Here is a 19459-nt window from a genome sequence, read left to right as displayed (position 1 = left end):
ACTATTCGGTAAATACCAAAGGCTGATAATAGGCGTAGGACAAGGAAGACTTCAGGGAAAAATTTCAGGGAAAGGGTTGGTAATAAGTTTCAGGTTAGGGTAAGGAACGGTGTTGGGGTAAGGGATAGGGATAGGGATTGGTAAGGGTTAGGCTAAGCCAATAGGAAAACCATGTTTTACATAAGCCAGTAGGAGGCCTCGCTTTGAAAGAGTCAACATGAAGCTTTGTTTGAAAAATTCCTCGTTACCATTACCACTAATTTAAGACGAGACTTAGTCAAACTATGGCAGTGACAAGAAATTAAGAGATTTGAATTATATAAATCTATTTTTATAATTCACGTAACAGTATATTCCCTGGAAAATGTCTCCACTGAAATAACCTGAGTCAAGGTAAAACACAACATCATAATTTATGCCCATAATGTTTTTTATGCTTAACAAAACAAAGAAGAAAAATTCACTTGGAAATGTGTACAGAGGCACTGCATCAAAATAATATTTGACATGTCATTTTTCACTTTAAAAACTGGAGTAAACATTTAAAGATTCATCTGGAGTAATGACAGCTGTCCACCAAGAGATGAATACTTAGTAAGAGAATGGTTGCCTGCAGAGAGGTGCCCGGTCAGATAGCAAGGTGAAACTATAACTGGCTTAGAATACAATGCGTTAAGCATGCGTTCTCCTTAACCTCCAAAAAATATGTAACAGTTGGGTGAAGCAAAAAAATAAAAAATTCCTCTCAGACACACATAACACTCCTGTCTTTTCACAACATGGTCTACAGCCACACTCTAACGGCGGCGCCACAACAAGTTGGCTCCTGAATGAATATACACATGAATATACACATTAAATATACATTCAGCAGAGCAGGAGGAGATGAACATGCGGGTTTTTGGTCCAGTAGTCAGCCCCGGCAGAAAGCGTCGACAAGGCTCGTCCTGAGAACCTTGACCGTGTGCAGTTGAGCTCCAGAGGACAGGCCCAACTGGGGCTGGTTTTTGGCACATTGTTTACAGTAACCAGCCCTTGCACCTGACCGTTTTATCCGTCACCACCTCTTCGGACATTAAGAAGAGAAAAAAACGTTACAGTGAGTGCACAAGGTGCATGGCTTTAGAAATTATAATACCAGATTTTGAAAATAGTATTATGCAGATAATGCATGTTAGAGCATTCTCAGTTTAAAAGTACAATAAAAATGGAATTAATATAAAAGTAGATGGTGACCGGGATCGTTCCATCAGTCCACAGGAGGGGCAGTTTAGCCTCTTATACAGTAGATGTGCCAAAACAAAGGCCAAAACGCAACATGGAATCGAAGCACAGTTCCAGTTACTGTTGAATGTGCTGTGCAGGGCTCCCTTCTCCGTTTATGCTTTCTGACTTGGGCTTGAGAAGAACATAATACTTTGAATTGCTCTTTGTGCAGGTGATCCTCTGACGTTTCATCTGGAGAGTTTGCTGATGACTCGGATGAGGGCAGCGTTCTCGTCTTTGAGCCTCTGGTTGTCTGCTCGGAGGTCCCCCAGAACCTGAGGACGTGTTGCAAAACACGTGTGGGTTTTCAACAGGTTTAGACGTCATTTTCATTGCTGTACTGACAGTACTCCTTCGCCTCTAAATCCATTTTATTCTGACATGATATTTATCATAGGATATGAGTGCCCTTTGTGACATCATAAAGGAAAGATATACAGATCTGCTTGTTTAACCGCCAGCTTTCCGAAAAACAGCAGAACAAAGATTCAGCAACAAACAATCCAGAACCTCAAATGCTATTGCTCAAAAGTGAATGTTTACATTTTTGCCAGCAATACCTGTGACATGTTGATCATCTTAGAGAAAGTCTTTTAACGAGAATTTTGCCATCTACTTATAATAATAAACCCCTGGCAGGCAACACCAGCCTGTCAACCAAGTTTTCTCTGATGTCAATTGAAAACGGCTGCCCAATTCATTTGAAATGACTGCTTGCTTTATTTTACACGTAGTCAGTCAAAATAATGTATACGCACATCTGAAATAACACTGAAATAAGTGTTGGTACCTTCAGCTCATCCTCCAGCTCCAGCGCTTTCCTCTGCAGAGCCATTTTCTCCTGCCAACCACAGTATGAAGATGTTAGCTACGGCTATTCACAGAGTGCAAGCTTGCACGTGTCATTCCTTGCACCTTGGCTTCATGCTCTGCTCGACTTGTATGAAGTGGCTGTTATGCAGCCACTTCACACAACGCAAGTGCAATGCAGAAGCTGTGGTTTTTGTTTGCCTAGAACTGCAATCTAACTCTGGGCTGTATTAAAAATAAATAGAACTATTATTATGATTAGTAGTATTTGGAAATGTATATTCTGTAAGACTGAGACACACTCACATATCTGTCCAATTCCAACTGCGCTGGCCTGTCAGCACCGCTCTCTTGACTCTGCCAAAAAAGAAAAATTCTGTTTATTTTGCGGTTCATTATATAATTGTGATAGGATCGATACAAAAAAAAAAAAGTCACACGGTTTTCTCATAAAGTCAGCTGCCACGCACCTGCCGCAGCCGCTCCAGCTCCACTTTGTTCTGGCTGAGGAGCAGCTCCATCTCCTGCAGCTTGTCCTTCAGGGTCAGGTTCTCCTGCAGCACGTTGATGTAGAGCTGAGGAGGAGAAGCACATTCTTCAGAATCTTTAGAGCATGGCTGCCAAATTTGGCCCGCAGTATCACTGCATTTGGCCCGCGAGGCAATACGAAATGGCGAGCAGAGCGGGGCCCCCAGTTTTATACAGCACATGTACCACAAATACTACAAATCCCAAAATGCTGTGCTGGTATTCTGGCAATTAGACCATTTACTTTACCAGACTATTATTAACATTTTCTTCATGCACTTTTCTTGCTACTCCAAGTCATGTGCCTGAATGGTTGCACGTTCATTGAAAGGTATTATTATTACTACCGGTAGTTAATTGGTTTATTATTTTTTAATCTTTACATTTATTATTAGCCTGTGGAAAATGGTTACTGTTGAAATTTAAATGAGAAGGCACATGATTTTATTTATTTTGATGTGTTTTAATTTATTTGAAATTTGATTTTGCAGTTGCAAGCTATATATTGTATAGTGTTAAGCTTTGCTTGTTCCATATTCAGCGTTGAAGCAAAACTTGTTTGGCCGCATATAAAAAGGTTCACTGTTATGTCTGGAAGATGATTTTTTTTCTTCTTCTCAATATCAATGTTGGCCCGCTACAATGTCCAGGTTTTATATGTTGCTCCCACTGTGTGTGAGGAAACCCTTCCACAGCGGCAGGCTTGAAGCAGCACTCAGGCTGTTTGCTCTCGTCAACAGTCATTCCTGCCTTGTTTTTCTGGATCTCAGCTCGAGCTCACTTTTAGCTCCCTTGCGTTTTTGTTTTTTTGGAATGTGTGTGTGTGTGTGTGGGTGTGTGTGTGTGTCAAGGGTCACACGTACAGTTCTGAAGTCAGCTGATGAGTCTCCAAGTTGACTCTCACTGCAGAGACATGAGACATTTTAAGGTTTGACAGAATCTTTCAAAAAAAACAAAAAACAAATACTAAACAAGGTATGAATAAATAAATTAAATAAAAATGAAAACCAATAGTGAGGAAAACACGACAGCAGCGACCTCTAAACTGTCACAGGAAGGAACAGACTCAGTCTAAATGTAATGCAGAAGTGGACACTCACTTGCTGGACGTGCTGTTGCTGTTTGTGTCATCAAGATGAGCGTCATCATCCTCATTCTGGAGAAAAGGTTGTCAGACAGCAGTCATCAGCGAAAGCGCCAAAAAGCAAATAAAAAATGTGAAGGCTACAAAAAATGAAACGTATATGAAAGATTCTCACAACATCTCTTCATCAATTTTTAGTCATTTAGTCATACAACCGTCTTTCACTGTCTGACCCGACAATGCCCTATGATTGGAATGAGGGGAAAGTTGACTTGAAGTATTCAACGCAAACAAAGCTGGAGTATGACTGGTCCATCATTTCTCTCTTCTGGTTTTTCTCTTCACAAAGCAAAGCTGGACTTCTTCAGAAAATTCTCTCTCCCGATCGTCGCTACAGACTGCGTGTGTGTGTGTGTGTGTGTGTGTGTGTGTGTGTGTGTGTGTGTGTGTGTGTGTGCGTTCTGCCTCATGAGAAGCCATGGACCGTTAACGTTCACTTCCTATCAAAGCCAACTGGCAGCATCGTGTTTTCCAGCCAGCTGAGACACAGGAAGTGTGGCCCCTTGGCCTCCATCATCCCTTGCAGGTTGCGACAGACAGGAAGTGGTGCTCGGCGTCTTGGTGACAATGCACCGGGAGCTCTCTGCCGTGTTGGTGTCGATGCGTTACCTCTTCGCCCAGGTGAACGATGCCGGTGGAGCGCCTCCCCTTCCTGCATTTTTTCTCCCTCTTCTCTTTCACTCCCAGCCGCTTTTCTCCCTCCGGCTCCTCCGCCTTCACCGGGTCTGTGTCTGCGCGACACAAGGAAAATGGTAACAAACTGACAATTATACCAAACAACAACAACAAAAAAAAGGAGTCCATCCTCGAATGACAATAATCTGGAGGCCGCCGCCAGGAGGGAACCGTGTTTGTGGTGCGACTTGACCTCAAACAGCAAGTACGATAATTTGTTTTTTGCTACGTCTTCTTCTCTACGCTGCTGGACACTTTTTGAGAAGCATTTAATTCTAAATGTTTGAAGAGCATAGAATCAGGCTACAGCAGCGGCGGGCAAACGTGCTAACTGATGGGCCACAGTGGGTTCTGAAAATTGAGCAGGAGCAGATGGAGGGAGTGTTTTGGTGACTCACCTCATATGAGGAAAATAATATATCATGGGATACGCAGAAAACATGTGATTTAATGCAAAATGAAAATGAGTCTTCTAACAAAGTGTCTTTGAAGCCCCACAGTATTTAGCTCTTAATTGAAATCGCCCTTAAAAAACTAAATAAAAATCGATGAACCGTGGCTATTTTTATCACGTACTTACTATTAATATAATTTCTTCAAGTTCGGCGGGCCGGACTAGACCACTTAACGGGCCGCATATGGTCCCTGGGCCTTATGTTGGCCCGTGCCTGGGCTAAAGTTATGAGATAACACGGTGACAATCTGAAAAGGAGCACGAACGAGACTCAAGCCCGAGCGCAGTCTGTCCGCCCTGGCGCTGGACACGTCAATAAAGTCTCTATCTATCCATCTATCTATCTGCCATTAGCAGCAGATGCAGATGAAGTTTATTGGGCGGAAATGAAACCACACGACATGCTGAACTTCGCCCAAGGTGAACAGTGGGAGGGTGGAGTGTGCAAGTTGCCTGGCACAGCGAGCGAGCTAGCGAGGACCCTGCCCAGTAAACCACAGCGAGCACTCCACACTCAGGCCACACAGCACGCTTAGAAGCCGCGTGAGAAAAGCTCACTTCCTGTCTGCGCCTCACTCTGAAGAGAGCTCCACCCTGAGTGCCTGTTGTCATTATTGTTTTGGTTTATTTTTATTATCTGGGCGGCTTGTGACTGCGCGTTTAGTCAACGGTGCACAAATGACTGCCACATTAGTGGATGACCTGCTCGTCCTGTTGGGTTAAACTGCGCCTTTGGCCATTAAATCCAGCAGAGCAGTCGTGTTTGATGAGACGCGTGTTTGTGTCCCGCACTCAGGGAGGCGGAGGTGCTGGAGCCAAGCCCGGCTGAGGGCCAGCAGCTCATCACAGGGCTGCACAGACACATTCACACTCACGTCACCCCTACGGACAACCAGGGTTGCCAATTAGCCAGGCAGGCAGGCAGGCAGGCAGTGTCCCTGTGTGAGGCAGGCAGTGTCCCTGTGTGAGGCAGGCAGGGTCCCTGTGTGAGACTGGGACTGATGGTGAAGACAGCGGCACACTGAACCTTCCCAGCGTTGCCATGGCTTTAGATGCTGTAGTTTGGTCATGTGTGTCATATGTATTACATGTTTATTACACAATCATATATGTACTGTATATGTACGTGTATGTATATCCATGTGTGTGTGTGTGTGTGTGTGTGTGTAAAATGTCATCAGTCTGATGGCGTGTCGTACTGATTGGTCTAAAAGGTTTGATTGTCCCGCTTGCTGGTTTTCTGAGGTCTTCTGCGTGTGGCAGAACGGACCGGCTGACTTTTCTCCAGGGCCGCCTGGACGACTCACTCACCCCTTTCAGCAGGAGTGACTGTGACAATGGGGCTGACGGGCTGGATGGTGCGAGATGGTGCCTGGTCGGCACCTTTGCTTAAATTCTTCTCCGCTTCTTTCACGTCAGTGAGCGTCACACCCTGCGGGCAAAAAAAAAAAAAGAAGAAGAAGAAGAAGAAAAAAAGAAAGCATTGAAAACCACAGAACAAACTTCTTGTATGGTGTGAAGGTTGGCATGATTCCACTGAGTCAGATCTCACGCAGTGCAAACTGTTCGGCCAGGTCTTCTCATCTTTCATAACTACATGGCAGCATTTCATGAGCAACTCTGAACTTGTGACTGTTCCCACATGAAAGGGATGTGAACTCTGTGTGTGTGTGTGTGTGTGTGTGTGTGTGTGTGAGAACGGAAGAAGCTCAAGTACGACAACTGTCTCCCAACAGTCGCTGCGCCGATGACTTTGAAAACCTATTCAACAACGACTGCAAGTGCTGGTGAAGACAAGGTCAGCCGCTTATCGAAAGAGTGCAGCTTAACAACGCTTTCAAGCCAGACTGTGGGAAACCTACAGAGAACACGAATAGGTCAACACATCCGACCAAAGTGAACCACAGTACCACACTACTAATGTTAGCTCACTGGCTGAAGGGGAACATTGTGGTTTCAGACTGAGCAGAAGATGTGCGACTCTAACCAAGTCGGGCAACAGTAGCTGCGTTTCCATTACCCCTAGAGTTGTGCAAAACCTCTCCAATATGGCTAAAAGCTTTTTAGGCTCTCGTGAGGTGCTTTTCCAGACGTATCGATATCGAGGTATATCGCAAAAGTGTCATGGAAACACTTTTTTTTTTGCATTTACACATCAGTGGACGTGACTTTCGGGGTCACGTGACCAGTTCACTTCTAGAGAAAATGGCACGTTATGTTTGGACGGAGGAGGAGACAGAATTTTTTTTTTCTCCAAGTAATCAAAGAGAAGAGAGATTTAAAAAAAAAAAAAAAAGATTTTACAAAAAAAAAAAAGAATCAAAGAGAAAAACTCAACCAATTCTTGACAGCAAACAACACTGAAACGCAGATTTATCCCAAAGTGTTTTGTACCTCCATCCTCCTCAAAGTGAGGTCTCGCGGGTCGAGATCTTAAGAGAAAGACGGCTTTTCCCCTTCACACCATTCAATGGAAACGCCTGCAAATCGCAATTGCACTTTGTCGAAATTTTACAATTAACGCTTTTATTTTGGGAAAAACTGTCATGGAAACGCAGCTACAGGTGCAAACTAAAAGTTTTTCCCTCTTCCTTTCTTTCCTGGACGGTGCTAGGAAGTCGCTGCCTAACACACAAGTTAGAAGCGGAGAAATTCAGCTGCTCCTTCAAATCCGATGCTAATCACTCGTGCGACAGTTGAGCAGCTGTCTGGTCTTCTTGCATGCGATCCCAGAGCTGAGCAGGACACGTTCGCTCCGGCAGCGTTTGTTTGGTGGCTCGTTCAACAAGCAGGATTAGACGTGTTTGTGCACGCACGTGAGACAGATAAGAGGAAATGTCATTTGTTTCACAGTTGGACAGAGTCCCTTCAAAGAAAGACAGATATCCAAGGCGTTATCTGATCGTTGATAAATTCAGGGCAACTTAAAGGCCAATCACTGGATTTTTCAGTACTTCCTTGTTCCTTTATCAGCTCATTTAAAAGGCATATGCGTATAACTTTGTTGACTAAACCGTCCGAGGCCAGGTTGCCAGAACATTTTCACCTACAACAACAGAACTAGCAGCAGCTGCTGCTGAACAGCACTAAACGGCAGCTCAAATGAATTCAGTCTCTTCAGGCATACAGAGAAGATTGACGCTGGACTGTTTCTTCCTGCCGTCTCCCTGTTCACAAATTTAAGATATTTAGGAGACTAACAGTTGGTTGGTATGAGGAGCAACACAAAGCGAGGACAGGTGCAGAGGAGTGTTTCCTGGTCAAGTACCTGTGTGGAGCGGCGCGTCTGCCTCATCATCCGAGATCGAGCTTTCCTCTGAGACTCGGACTCCTCGTCCCTGACCGGAGCCTGGAACCTAAACACACCGACACGTTACACAACAAGTTCTTCATCTCGACTGTGTGGCAACTCGTCTCCCAATAACACACTTCCGGATCCAGGGTTATAATTACAGTCAGGTCCATAAGTATTGGGACGTCGACACAATTCTCATCTTTTGCAGAGGGATGAATTCTGGACAATGACCCCGCGCATACTGAGAAAGCAACCAAAGAGGTTTTTAAGGCAAAGAAGCGGAATGTTACGCAATAGCCAAGTGTATCACCTGACCTGAATCCGACTGAGCATGCATTTCACTTGCTGAAGACAAAACCAAAAGGGTAAACAAGCAGGAAGTGAAGACAGTTGCAGTGGAGGCCTGGCAGAGCATCACCAGGGATGAAACCCAGCGTCTGCTGATGTCTTTGCCTTCCACACTTCAGGCTGTAATTGACTGCAAAGGATTTGCAACCAAGTACGAAAAAGTGAAAGTTTGATTTATGATTGCTAATTTGTCCCATTACTTTTGGTCCCTTAAAAAGTGGGAGGCACGGATACAAACTGCTGTAATTCCTACAGCGCTCACCTGCTCATGGTCCAAATACCCTCAAATTACATCTGAAAGTCTGCAGTTGAAGCACCTCTTGTTCGTTTAATATCAATTCCATCGTGGTGGGGTTTAGAGCCAAGAAGATGAGAATTGTGTGAATTTCCCAATACTTATGGACCTGACTGTATATATTATATAAACCCATTATTTTTGTTGCTTTGTTTCGTACTTGCGCCTGTCTGCGTTTGGAGTGTTGGGGCTCTCGGCGAGGGCGTCCCTGGTCTGAGGGGTGGGCTGGACTCTGGCGGTGCGGTTAGCCTTGTCCTGCTCCTTCTCCTCGTCGTCCTCTTCCTCCGGAGTCTGGAAGAAGAAGGACCAAAAAACAAAAAAACAAAACAAAAAAAAGGAACGGAGAGAGCGGTTCCGCCGCGTTAAAACACTTAAAGAGACGTAACAGCGCGCCAGCGTTCTGATCCTCTGGTCGTCTGTAAAGAGGAAATTACCGGGTGTAGCGGCAGATTATACTGTGTGTAATGTACCTTGTCTGCAGAGCTGACTGTGGGTGTGGTTCCGCTGTCTGCGTCGGGGCTAGACGCGGCACAGCTCTCTGAGAGAGAAACACAGAGAGAGAGATGGAGGGGGGGGGGGGGGGGGTGTGTGTATATATATATATATATATATATATCTATCATCACATGTAGAGATGAGGCAGTGCTGTGGGTCAGGGAGGGGACGCCGTCGATGGTTTACCAGGGCTGCCCTCCGTCTCCTCACTCAGCTCGATGCCGCGCTCCTTCGACTGGTCCTGCACGTTCATCTTGTCTTTGCTGCTCATCCGGCACACGGAGCTCCTGGAACACACGACACGCCACTAAATTGCCGGGAACGTAGCTTGGAGAATTCAAATAGTCACCTCAGCGTTTTTTTTTTTTTTTAATCCATTTTTATGTGCGCATTGGGATTGAAAGATTTGGACATTTTGAAATGGACAAAGGGAAGTGAATTCAGAGTGACACCAACCTGCGACGTTTGCCTTGTGCGTTTGTAGCTGTAGTGCCTTGTTGGCTTTGTCTGTCCAATATGGACTGCTCATTACGCCACTGCATCAGTGAGAGGAGACAGAGACACATATAAATCTGACATCTGTCCACTACCTCCCATTGAACAGAAAAGGTGACACAGAGGGACGGTGCTGAGGTTCTCACGTTGGTCTGTTTCTGTTTCAACTCCTCCAGAAGATCCTCCACGCTTTCATCAGCTACGTCAAACGGTGACTGACCCTGCGCAACACAAAGTATTTAGTGAGGACAACCGAGAGGCCTGATGGGAAAATGTCTTTGCATCATGACTGGCGGCTGCAACGCAGGCAACGCAATCAAGCGCCAGGGCGGAAGTTCTTGGAAGTAAGTCAGCGTGTGTTTGGTGGCGCCATGAGGTCCGGCCACTGCGAGCGCTCGCTCCTCACCGCGTTGCTGCGGGCCTCCATGTTGCACAGCTTCTCGGCCAGAATGCGACAGGCGTCCGCCTGACCCCAGTGCGCTGCGGCGTGGAGAGGCGTCCAGCCGTCAAAGTCCACGGCCGACACGTCCATGCCGCACTGAGACAGCAACCTGAGGAGCACAACTGCAGTTAGGACAGGGGGTCGGCAACCCGCGGCTGTGCGGCGCCGCTGCAGTGGCTCCCTTTAGCGTTGAAAAAAAAAAGTCGAAACATAAAAAAAAAACAACAAACAACAACCTAATAACATGGAAAAACATTTATCAAATTTTATGACATCGTTTACAAGGAGAGGACATTTTTTTGAAACCAAGCATGTTAAGAAAAACATTTGAAAAAAAAAAAAAAAAGAAGAGAGATTACACAAAGCCGTCTACAAAAATATCCGCATGTACTCGGAAACGCTAGAAAGTATTTATGCCAGGACGGCAAAGAACGCACGCAAAGAGACGGTGTGAACTTCTGCTTCCAGTTACTTACTTACCATCTCCGCCATCTTTGCGTCGTATCCACAAAGGTTTTTTGCGCTAAAAACGCCCAGAAATGTAGCACCCGATGAATCAGAAGCGCAAATTGCGCTCTGGTAACCCTGCTGCATTTTGCGACCTCGATCGTCCGATATTGTGACGTTGGTGCAAACGACAATCACCGGACGATTTATTGCCAGCGGAATACTTGCTGTCAAATAACATGCGCGTTGGCTTCCTCCCTGAACGCACACCAAGAAAAAGACAGTGGCAAAAATCCCCACAGGCTCAGGTCTCCGTCACCCTCTTAAAGAGGCAGAATGATGCCCCCTGGCTCCAGGTGAATGTTATTTGATGGCAAACAGGGCAAGATGGCACTTTTGATGGTGAAGTTTATACTGGTTCTGGATATTGGTTTATACATAGCATATGCTGTGTTATTTCATTTTAAATGTCAAAAAGGGTTTTGTGGCTCCCAGTGTATTCTTTTCTGGGGGAAATGGGTCCAAATGGCTCTTTGGGTGGTAAAGGTTGCCGACCCGAGTTAGGCAGACCACCGACTTACATCGAGGTGATAAAACGCATGACTGAAAGCGTAAAAAACGGGTTGACGGTGGCAAACTTTGTGCTTACTTGATGGCCTCTAGGTAACCTTTGGCAGCGGAGACGTGGAGCGGGGTGGCTCCCGTCCTGGGGTGTCGCACATCAGCCGGGAGTCCGTCTTTGAGCCAGGCCCGGGCGTCCGTCATGATCTGGTCTTCCTCCAGCCGCTTGGCGCCTTCCAGGTCCACACCTGGAAGAAAACAAACTCCATTTAACATTTTTAAAATGATGCAATTCACGTGCATTCCATCTCAAAGTAGCTTTGAAGAAGAAGAGTCAAACGGGCTCGTCTATGTCTTGACAATGGAATTTAATCAGATGGTGCCTGATGAAAACCGTATTTTCATCTCGCCAGGCCGTCTGATCAGACTCCTCTGGTTCCATTTTAACTTCTACACCGAACAAGCTGAGAAGACTGTCGCGCCAACGTGCCATTACTCACAGCAAATCAGATTCAAGATCTTCAGATGAATGACGACAACAGCGTCTACTTTAAGTGCAGGTTACCGTCATCCTGAGCTCACAGGAAGAGCTCTCTGACCTCACCGTCTCCACGAATACTCTCTTTCCAGCAGCTTCATTTCGCTGCTCTCCAGGGCTTAGTCACCAGTTCTATTCTTCTTCGCTGGTTTGAATCGCTTCAGTAGCTGCTCTCATACACTAACACGTCCATCCGGACACACACACACACACACACACACACACACACACACACACACACACACACACACACACACACACACACACACACACACACACACACACACACACACACACACACACACACACACACACACACACACACACACACACACACACACACACACACACACACACTCTCTAAAGATGGAGCAAAGCCCTCCATTGTGTAAGAGGCTAAAGTCCCTGACGATCACTGGAGGAAGAAAGCGTAAATGTGGAACTGGAGGTTTAACCCGAGAACCACAAGTGGACACAAAGTTGTTGAGTTGGGAAGAAGGAGCATCATCAACCAGCCATTAGACCAACGTGTGAAGTGAAGTGTGAAGCCGATTGTAAAAAGGAAATCAATAATAAAAGTCACATTCTGATGAGGGGTGTTAAGTCGGGTGGAAGAGAAACACTCACCCAGTTTTACAGTGTATTGCTGAAGAAGGGACTCTGTTGCCTCGTCCAGAGCAATGTCCAAAGGAACATCCCCATCACAGTTCACAGCAGAGAGTGACGCACCTTGCTGAAGCAGGAAACTGACAAAACAGACATGATGCAGTCAGTATGGTAAGTGTCTGCGATAGGGGGCCAAAAGTAAGGGTGGGGTGGGGGGGGGGGGGATAAAATAAAAAACAAAAATCACTTTCGAGTTGTTGAGGGACTCAATCTTCAAAATGAGACCAACAACAAACCTGTAATAACAAATAGGCCAGGCAGGCCGACGCACGCTTTAGCTATCTAGTTGGACTGCAGACAAACAGACAAACAATGCTAAGCATTGTTCTTGCACAAATACTCTGGCACCGCATTTTTGCATTCTGGTGTCCACAAAATGAGGGGGAAAAAATGTGTCAACTGCGGAGACGCCTGAGCGACGCACTCTACAATCTCCGGATGGCCACAGGAGGCGGCGACGTGCAGCGGCGTCCATCCCTCGCTGTCGGGTTGGTTGACGCTGGCGCTCTGATCCAAAAGGAAGGACACCATATCCATGCTGCCATCTATGCAGGCCTGTGGGGAGAAAAGAAGAAGAGGAGTTGGGGCGCTGCCACGCGACGTCACTTTGCTCTGGGATGTTTGAAGACGCCGAAGCAAACAAAAAAACAACAAGGATGTCAACAAGCTGGCTGCACTGAGGCACTTGTACAAACAACCTCCTTACAAGGCGGACACGAGGGCTGACTGAGTCAATAAGCACCTGACGGCTCTGTGTGACTATGTCTCCGTAATTAACTAAAGGTGCTTTGAAGAGGATGTTGCTGCCATCATGAAGTAGTTGACTATTACATCATTAGAGTATTGACTTTTTCCACCTTGTCTAGTCCTGGACGGGTTAGCGCTGTCAAGATACTGTACACCACGCTTTGATAAAGCTTCACTTCCAGAATCATTGATGTTTTGTGTCAACCAACACCTCTATTAAAGTATTAAAGCCTCCCCGTAAAACATTGTCAACTCAACGATAGGACTGACAGACGGCCAGCTAGCAACACTTAAACAGATGTACTCTAATTCCAAAACAGTCTCTGCATGAAAATATCAATCAATCAATATCCTTCATTTAACCAGGTAAAAAAGACTCATTGAGATTAAAATCTCTTTTACAAGAGCGACCTGGCAGCAAAACCAGTTACAGCAATACCTACAACGACAAAAACAAAACAGCAGCAGTCACACACCATCGTTAGGAACACAAATTACTTACAACATTAACACAAGGATACGCGACAAGTCAAAAATAATTGAAAACATTTCAGAAGTAAAAAAAATATAAAAACAAGTCCAATTCCCAATAGAACTAGTTTCACTGCCCTTTAAAATAGACTGAAAGCCCCCAAAGTGATCAGTTCAGGTAGCCTGAGATCCTTCTGTAGGTCATTCCATGACCAAGGAGCAGCATATCTGAAGGCTTTTTTGTTGTTGTTGTTGCCAAGTTCTGTGTTGGCTCTAGGAACCAACATGCGGAGGGAGTCCTGTGACCGTAAGCTGTAATATAATTTGGGTTGATCTCAGGGGGAGAGAAGTGGGCTCACCTGGTGGAGAGCTGTGATTCCATCCGCGTTGGAACAGTTGATGATCTCGCCCACATCTTCTCCATTTCTCCTCTTGGTCTCCTTGGCCTCCTGCAACATCAGCGAGGCTTCCTCGGTGTCCTCACTGGCACAGGTAGCCAGGAACTCTGCAGCCCGGTCAAACCTCACTCTCTTCCTACACAGCCGTGGACAACAAGGACGGGTGAGCAATCCCAGTTGGTGGACCAAGAGCACAGGACGGAGCAAAGGAAACGAAAGGTAAACTCACTCACGTTCAAGGTTTGCCTGCACCGTGTCATGACAGGCTCTAAAGCACTGCGCATAGCAATCAATAGCAAACAAAATATGTAGTTCACCGCATGGCAATGAGGGTGCTGTGTATGAAATACTGTAGTACTGTAATGTAAAAAACAACAACAAAAAAACAACAACAAAGAGCCATAACTAGCCAATGCTAATGTTGATGTGTGAGTGTGAGTGTGTGTGGGCCTCCCCCAGGTCCGCCGGGAGCTGAATTAGCCGTCTACTGTGAGTCTTCTAAGAACAATTACTATGATGAGTTTGGCTTAAAAATACGTATATACATTCAGGAGGGGTGGGGTGGAGGGATAGTGTGACATATTTCAATGCCTCAATACCTCCTAGCGCCCCCTGCCCAAACCCACGCACACATTCCTCCTTTAGCATCTTCAGGAGTTTGAGCTTCAGCTAGCTGCTGCCTTGTTAGCCTACAAGGCAACATTGGCAAGAGGAGGGGGGGGGGGGGGAATAATGCGCGACAGAAGCCTCCCGTCTCCCTACCGTTTTTTGAGGACGGGTCCTGTTTCTTCTCTGCCCCCCGACCCCGAGTGCTCCTTTATCGGCTCGCCGAGCTCGGCCTCGGGGTCCCCCGGTCCGTTCTCGACGTCGCTCCGCCACCTCCGCCTGGCCACGGCCGACGCTCTGTCGGTGCACGAACCGTCCCATCGCTTGAGCTGCTCCCGCCGCTTGATCCTCGCCGAGTCCCCCATGATTTATCCGCGCAGGGACGCGTTCTTAAAAATAAAACATTCCGTGGCGAAGGAAGACACACCCTCCATGTGTGTGTACGCTTGCACTTCCTGGTTCTTCTCGCAGGCGCCTATATGGATGGCTGAGCGCGTGAAAGCACCTCTCGGCTCGTGCCCGCGCGGGTGTTCGAGAGCGCGCGGTCGCGGGCGCCGCTCGGGCTTGTACGCGTGACGTCACCGACGGAGCTCCACAGCGGGGCCTAGAGGACGGAGGAAGACACAAGGCGTGCGGTCGAAGCTACACTTCCTGTTATTGTGTTGCTTCTTCAACAACTGATGTGTGTGTGTGTGTGTGTGTGTGTGTGTGTGTGTGTGTGTGTGTGTGTGTGTGTGTGTCCTCTAACAATACGTTAAGGGACTAAATATAGAAGAAGGACCCAGAGCTAAATTTGTATATCAAAACGCTTTGTGATTACATTTAACGTTTTAACTACCACAAAGACGCGGGTATTGAAAATCTGAAGCTTGCAAAACTTTACACAATCTAGGGGGGAAAAAAAAACCCAAACAACCCATAGGATGTATGGGGCAACGTGTACCATCGCCCTCTCTGAACTGCCCTCCCTACCTTGCAATAAAAGTGTGTCTGAGATAACTGCTGTTGATAAAGGGTGACGCAGATGTCAAACTCAAACAACCATGATTTTGATGACTGCAGTTTGGATTGGATTTAGAACATTTCACCGTGGCCATTGTTGCTGTGAAACCATTTTGTCCACATGAGCACACTGCTGCTGGCCAAAATGTGCTGGGAGCACAACTGCTTAAAAAAAAAAGTCAAACCTTTTGTATCCCCAGTCCAGGGAGATACACACTTGTTGCTGAGATGCAGCAGATAGGTGTAATGAGTGCAAATACACAATATGAACAGTGTAGACTACGTTTAATGTGTACAGTTTGCAGGTTGACAGCAGATGTCCGTTTTTACTCACTATATGCCTCTAATTTGCACCAGACGCTATTTAACTCAGAAACACACTCGGTAAACCCTGAAATTGTAAACGCAAGGCCGCAAACGCTCGGTAGCCAGTAAACATTCCAACGTGCACACAGGGTCAAATTCCACAACACAGTTCTACTGAGGCTCTCGTAGTCTCAGCTCTGTAACTCAACAGTCTGTGACTGCAGGGAGAGCTTCTTCTGAACGTAAGCGAACTCTTTATCGTCATTTAACTCTTCTCTTCCAAATAAGCAATCACTTTCAGCTCCATGTGTGCGTGTGGGATGTGTTCATAGTCCTTACTTACAATAACACAGCTGACAATGTAGTGTGATTCGCAGTGTATTTGCTCCATCAATAGAACTACGATACATGCATTTAGTAACAAACTTTAGAATAATAAAGCATATATGAAGACTTGAACATGTGTGTTCTGTGTATTTGATTTCATCAGTTGGATTCTGAGTGTAACAGACCAACTTTCAGTCAAACTCTTTGACTCAAATTTACATTTCTAAACACGTGTATAAAATATATAATATATAAAATGTTTGGTGCAAACCCTACCTGTGAGGACTAAGAAGATTGTGACCTCATGTGTAGCTCACGACCAGGATGCAAATGAGATGCTGATTATCGCCATGCACCCCAGAACTGCTTCACTTTTCATAAACTGTGCGCTCAGATATATTTAGGAAACGAGCCATTTTTGATATCACCAAGGTCCCTGACACCTCCCATGGCTGACAGCCATTTGCAAAAACACTTATTAGTATTTGCTTCAGGGGCTAAAACTGATGCGTGGTTGTTCCTTCAAAGTCTAGAACCTTCATTGGTTTTGCTATCATTGACCCGTTTCTGTGTTTGTCCCCTCCAAATCCTCTTCAAGTGTTACAATGTCTTCTGCTTCCTACACTGCCGCACACTCCATCCCGCCACACGCTCTGAGACAGCTAGCGAGAGAATGGCTGGAGGAGGACACGCCGAACTTTGACCTGGCGGGGGTGTGTGTGGGCTCACAGGAAGTGGAGGCCCGCCTGTTGTGTAAGACCCCGCGTAGCATCCTGGCCGGGAGACCCTTCTTTACAGCAGTGTTTGCTGAGGTGGGCTGCACAGTGGACTGGATCTTTCAGGACGGTTCGGAGATCGGTAGTCAGATCGCTTTAAACTTTTGGATTTTGGATTTTAATCACGGGCGCCAAAATTGCATCAAAACCATTGCCCCGATCTCACCACCGCAGGTCCGCAAGCTGTTACCATGACCGCTGTGGTGAGGGGCCCGGCCAGGTGCCTCCTCCTGGGCGAGAGGCCCGCCCTGAACTGCCTGGCCCGGGCCTCGGGGATCGCCACCCGCTGCGCACAGCTGCAGGCCGTGGCAGCAGCTGCCGGCTGGCGCGGCGAGGTGGCCGGCACACGCAAGACCACGCCGGGCTTCCGCCTGGTGGAGAAGTACGCCATGCTGGTCGGCGGCGCGTCCATGCACAGGCAGGACCTGAGTGGGATGGTGATGCTGAAGGATAACCACATCTGGGCGTCAGGAAGCATCGCCGAGGTGAACCGCAGACTGATTTAAGATTATATTAGACCAGGGCTGGGAAAACGTTTTGACTTGTGGGGCCACAATGGGTGCTGGAGCAGGAGCAGATGGATGGAGTGTTTCGGTGACTCACCTCATAGGAGAAATATATATATGATGGGATGTGTAGAAAACAGGTGCTTGAATGTCAGTTGAAAATGAACAAAATACAACAAAATACAATGCGTTACAACAAAATATCTCTTTGACGTCCTTTTTGTTGAAGTTACTTATGAATTCGCAGATGCAGTTATTTTTTTGTTTGTTTTTTATTTTTTGTTTCATTTTATTCATTTATTTGTATTTTTTCAATCTGTTTTTTAAGTTACCATTTACATGATCGAAATAAAGATGTGAATCAATCATCACTGTGGCAGGAAATGCCAGAATTTAAAACATCAGTGAGGTTTATTCATAGTTTCACGTTTGGCAGGCCAGATTAAAAAGCTTAAAAGGCCATATTTGGCCCCCGAGCCATAGTTTGCGCGTGCCTGGATTAGCAGACTGTCCTTAGCCTAAGCACAGTGTAAAAAGTACAAGTATAATAAATATGAATATTCTGTTGTATAATTCTGGGAACAGTTGATGAAATCATCCCTCACAATGTGTTGATGACCATAAACTCTTTGTTCTTCAGGCTGTTAAAAAGGCTCGCAGTGTGTCTGGCTTCAGCAGTAAGATTGAGGTGGAGTGCCGCTCTGCAGAGGAGGGGAGAGAGGCGGCTCGCGCGGGAGCAGACATTGTTATGCTGGACAACTTTGACCCTCAGGTTGATTATATACCGAGGCGGCTTTAAGTTTAAGAGTTTTTTTTTCTTCTCTCGATACATTGCATGCTTTCTCTTTTAATATTGTTTCCCTGCACCAGGTAACACTGCCCCCCCCCGTATCTGATTTCTGAAACAGGATCTGCACGTTGCAGCTGGAGCGCTGAAGCGGGAGTTCCCATCACTGCAGATAGAGGCCAGTGGAGGAGTGACAACTGAGAACCTACCAATGTATTTCTCCCCGCATGTGGACATTATTTCTCTTGGTTGCATCACTCAGGGCTGCCCAGTTGTCGATTTTTCTCTCAAGGTTCAAAAGCCTGTTGCTGACTCAATACGCCAGGAGTGACAAACAACACCAGTAGAAACTGATGCTGCTGTTTCCATTCCTCTTTTATTTGAAGCCGACAGTGTGAGCTTGAAAATGGTTTCATACACACAGGTATTACAAAAAAGTCTGCAATTGAAAATGTTCTAAAATTTGGATTACATTGCCAGTCATCTGCCGTAGCATCTGCGTCTTTGTTTGTTCCAGTAATAGGACTGTACAGAAATAAGGGAAGTTCACACCACGATCGCACTATTGGTTCACGTTGTGGTAAAGGTACCAGAGACACATCTTTACAGGTCAACAATTAGTTAACTCGGAAAATAAAGTATTTTACTATTGACTATTTGTGTTGCTGCTCTGGAGGGGCCAGATATCAAATACAAAAGCCCGAAAATTAGTGTAATAGGTGACCTTTAAATAAATTATTCAAGTGTTAAATGTTTGGTGGGGGACAAAAAACAAGGGAGGTAATTACTGATGTGCAAAAAGGTTGAGTGCCTTGTGTGTTGTGTATGGGGCACAAGCATAAAGGCCAATTTCAGGAAAACAAAAATTGATTATGTGATTTTTATTATTTTCAGGGCTCCTGCGGACATAAGAAAACACACAGGGGTCTTTAAAGTTGCATTAAGTGCAACATTCAGCAAACCTATAAAACAGCAACTGTATACAAGCTGGAATCGACAGGATTAGTTTAAGGTGTGAACCTTTCCTCTACGGGTGTCATTCAAAATATTTTCACAGTTTAAAAAATGTTTCAG

At 46.0% G+C, this 19459-nt stretch overlaps 2 protein-coding genes across 3 annotated transcripts; one reads left to right on the top strand and one right to left on the bottom strand.

Annotated features, from left to right (window-relative positions):
- Positions 1 to 412: 412 nt before the first annotated feature.
- Positions 413 to 15204, bottom strand: ppp1r12c (protein phosphatase 1, regulatory subunit 12C). Its single transcript, XM_076035650.1, has 20 exons — positions 14838 to 15204; positions 14037 to 14211; positions 12884 to 13014; positions 12421 to 12539; positions 11344 to 11503; positions 10212 to 10356; positions 9952 to 10026; positions 9767 to 9846; positions 9497 to 9597; positions 9286 to 9353; positions 8976 to 9106; positions 8146 to 8233; positions 6189 to 6309; positions 4358 to 4479; positions 3705 to 3760; positions 3468 to 3507; positions 2547 to 2651; positions 2383 to 2433; positions 2057 to 2107; positions 413 to 1541 (listed from the first exon to the last, which is right to left on the bottom strand). The coding sequence occupies exons 1-20, from the start codon at positions 15044 to 15046 to the stop codon at positions 1455 to 1457; spliced, it is 2115 nt and encodes a 704-aa protein (XP_075891765.1). The 5' UTR covers positions 15047 to 15204; the 3' UTR covers positions 413 to 1454.
- Positions 15205 to 15491: 287 nt separating this feature from the next.
- Positions 15492 to 19041, top strand: LOC142894825 (nicotinate-nucleotide pyrophosphorylase [carboxylating]-like). 2 transcript variants are annotated; one of them, XM_076035635.1, is made up of 5 exons: positions 15492 to 16231; positions 16915 to 17174; positions 17267 to 17577; positions 18239 to 18370; positions 18507 to 19041. In XM_076035635.1, exons 2-5 carry the CDS (start codon positions 16922 to 16924, stop codon positions 18714 to 18716), a joined length of 906 nt encoding a protein of 301 aa, XP_075891750.1. In that variant the 5' UTR covers positions 15492 to 16231; positions 16915 to 16921; the 3' UTR covers positions 18717 to 19041. The 2 variants fall into 2 exon arrangements, with proteins under 2 accessions (XP_075891750.1, XP_075891741.1); XM_076035626.1 differs by lacking the exon at positions 15492 to 16231 and having other exon boundaries at positions 16686 to 17174.
- Positions 19042 to 19459: the final 418 nt, after the last annotated feature.

Source organism: Nelusetta ayraudi, unplaced genomic scaffold, assembly GCF_046127955.1.
Source record: "Nelusetta ayraudi isolate G7.1 ecotype Tasmania unplaced genomic scaffold, CSIRO-AGI_Nayr_v1 ptg000004l, whole genome shotgun sequence".
Taxonomy (NCBI): Eukaryota; Metazoa; Chordata; class Actinopteri; order Tetraodontiformes; family Monacanthidae; genus Nelusetta; species Nelusetta ayraudi.
Note: the sequence above shows the minus strand (reverse complement) of the source record. Positions and strands in the feature narration are given on the sequence as shown.

Bases quoted from the DNA above. Each gene is read 5' to 3' on its own strand.
- ppp1r12c (XM_076035650.1), bottom strand. From the start codon at position 15,046: ATGGGGGACTCGGCGAGGATCAAGCGGCGGGAGCAGCTCAAGCGATGG. The intron at 9,107-9,285 runs GTACATTACACA...TTCTTCTTCCAG, and splicing joins CAGTCAGCTCTGCAGACAAG to ACTCCGGAGGAAGAGGACGA. The intron at 3,761-4,357 runs GTAACGCATCGA...CCTTTTCTCCAG, and splicing joins TCGTTCACCTGGGCGAAGAG to AATGAGGATGATGACGCTCA.
- LOC142894825 (XM_076035635.1), top strand. From the start codon at position 16,922: ATGTCTTCTGCTTCCTACACTGCCGCACACTCCATCCCGCCACACGCT. The intron at 17,175-17,266 runs GTAGTCAGATCG...TCACCACCGCAG, and splicing joins TCAGGACGGTTCGGAGATCG to GTCCGCAAGCTGTTACCATG. The intron at 18,371-18,506 runs GTTGATTATATA...TTTCTGAAACAG, and splicing joins TGGACAACTTTGACCCTCAG to GATCTGCACGTTGCAGCTGG.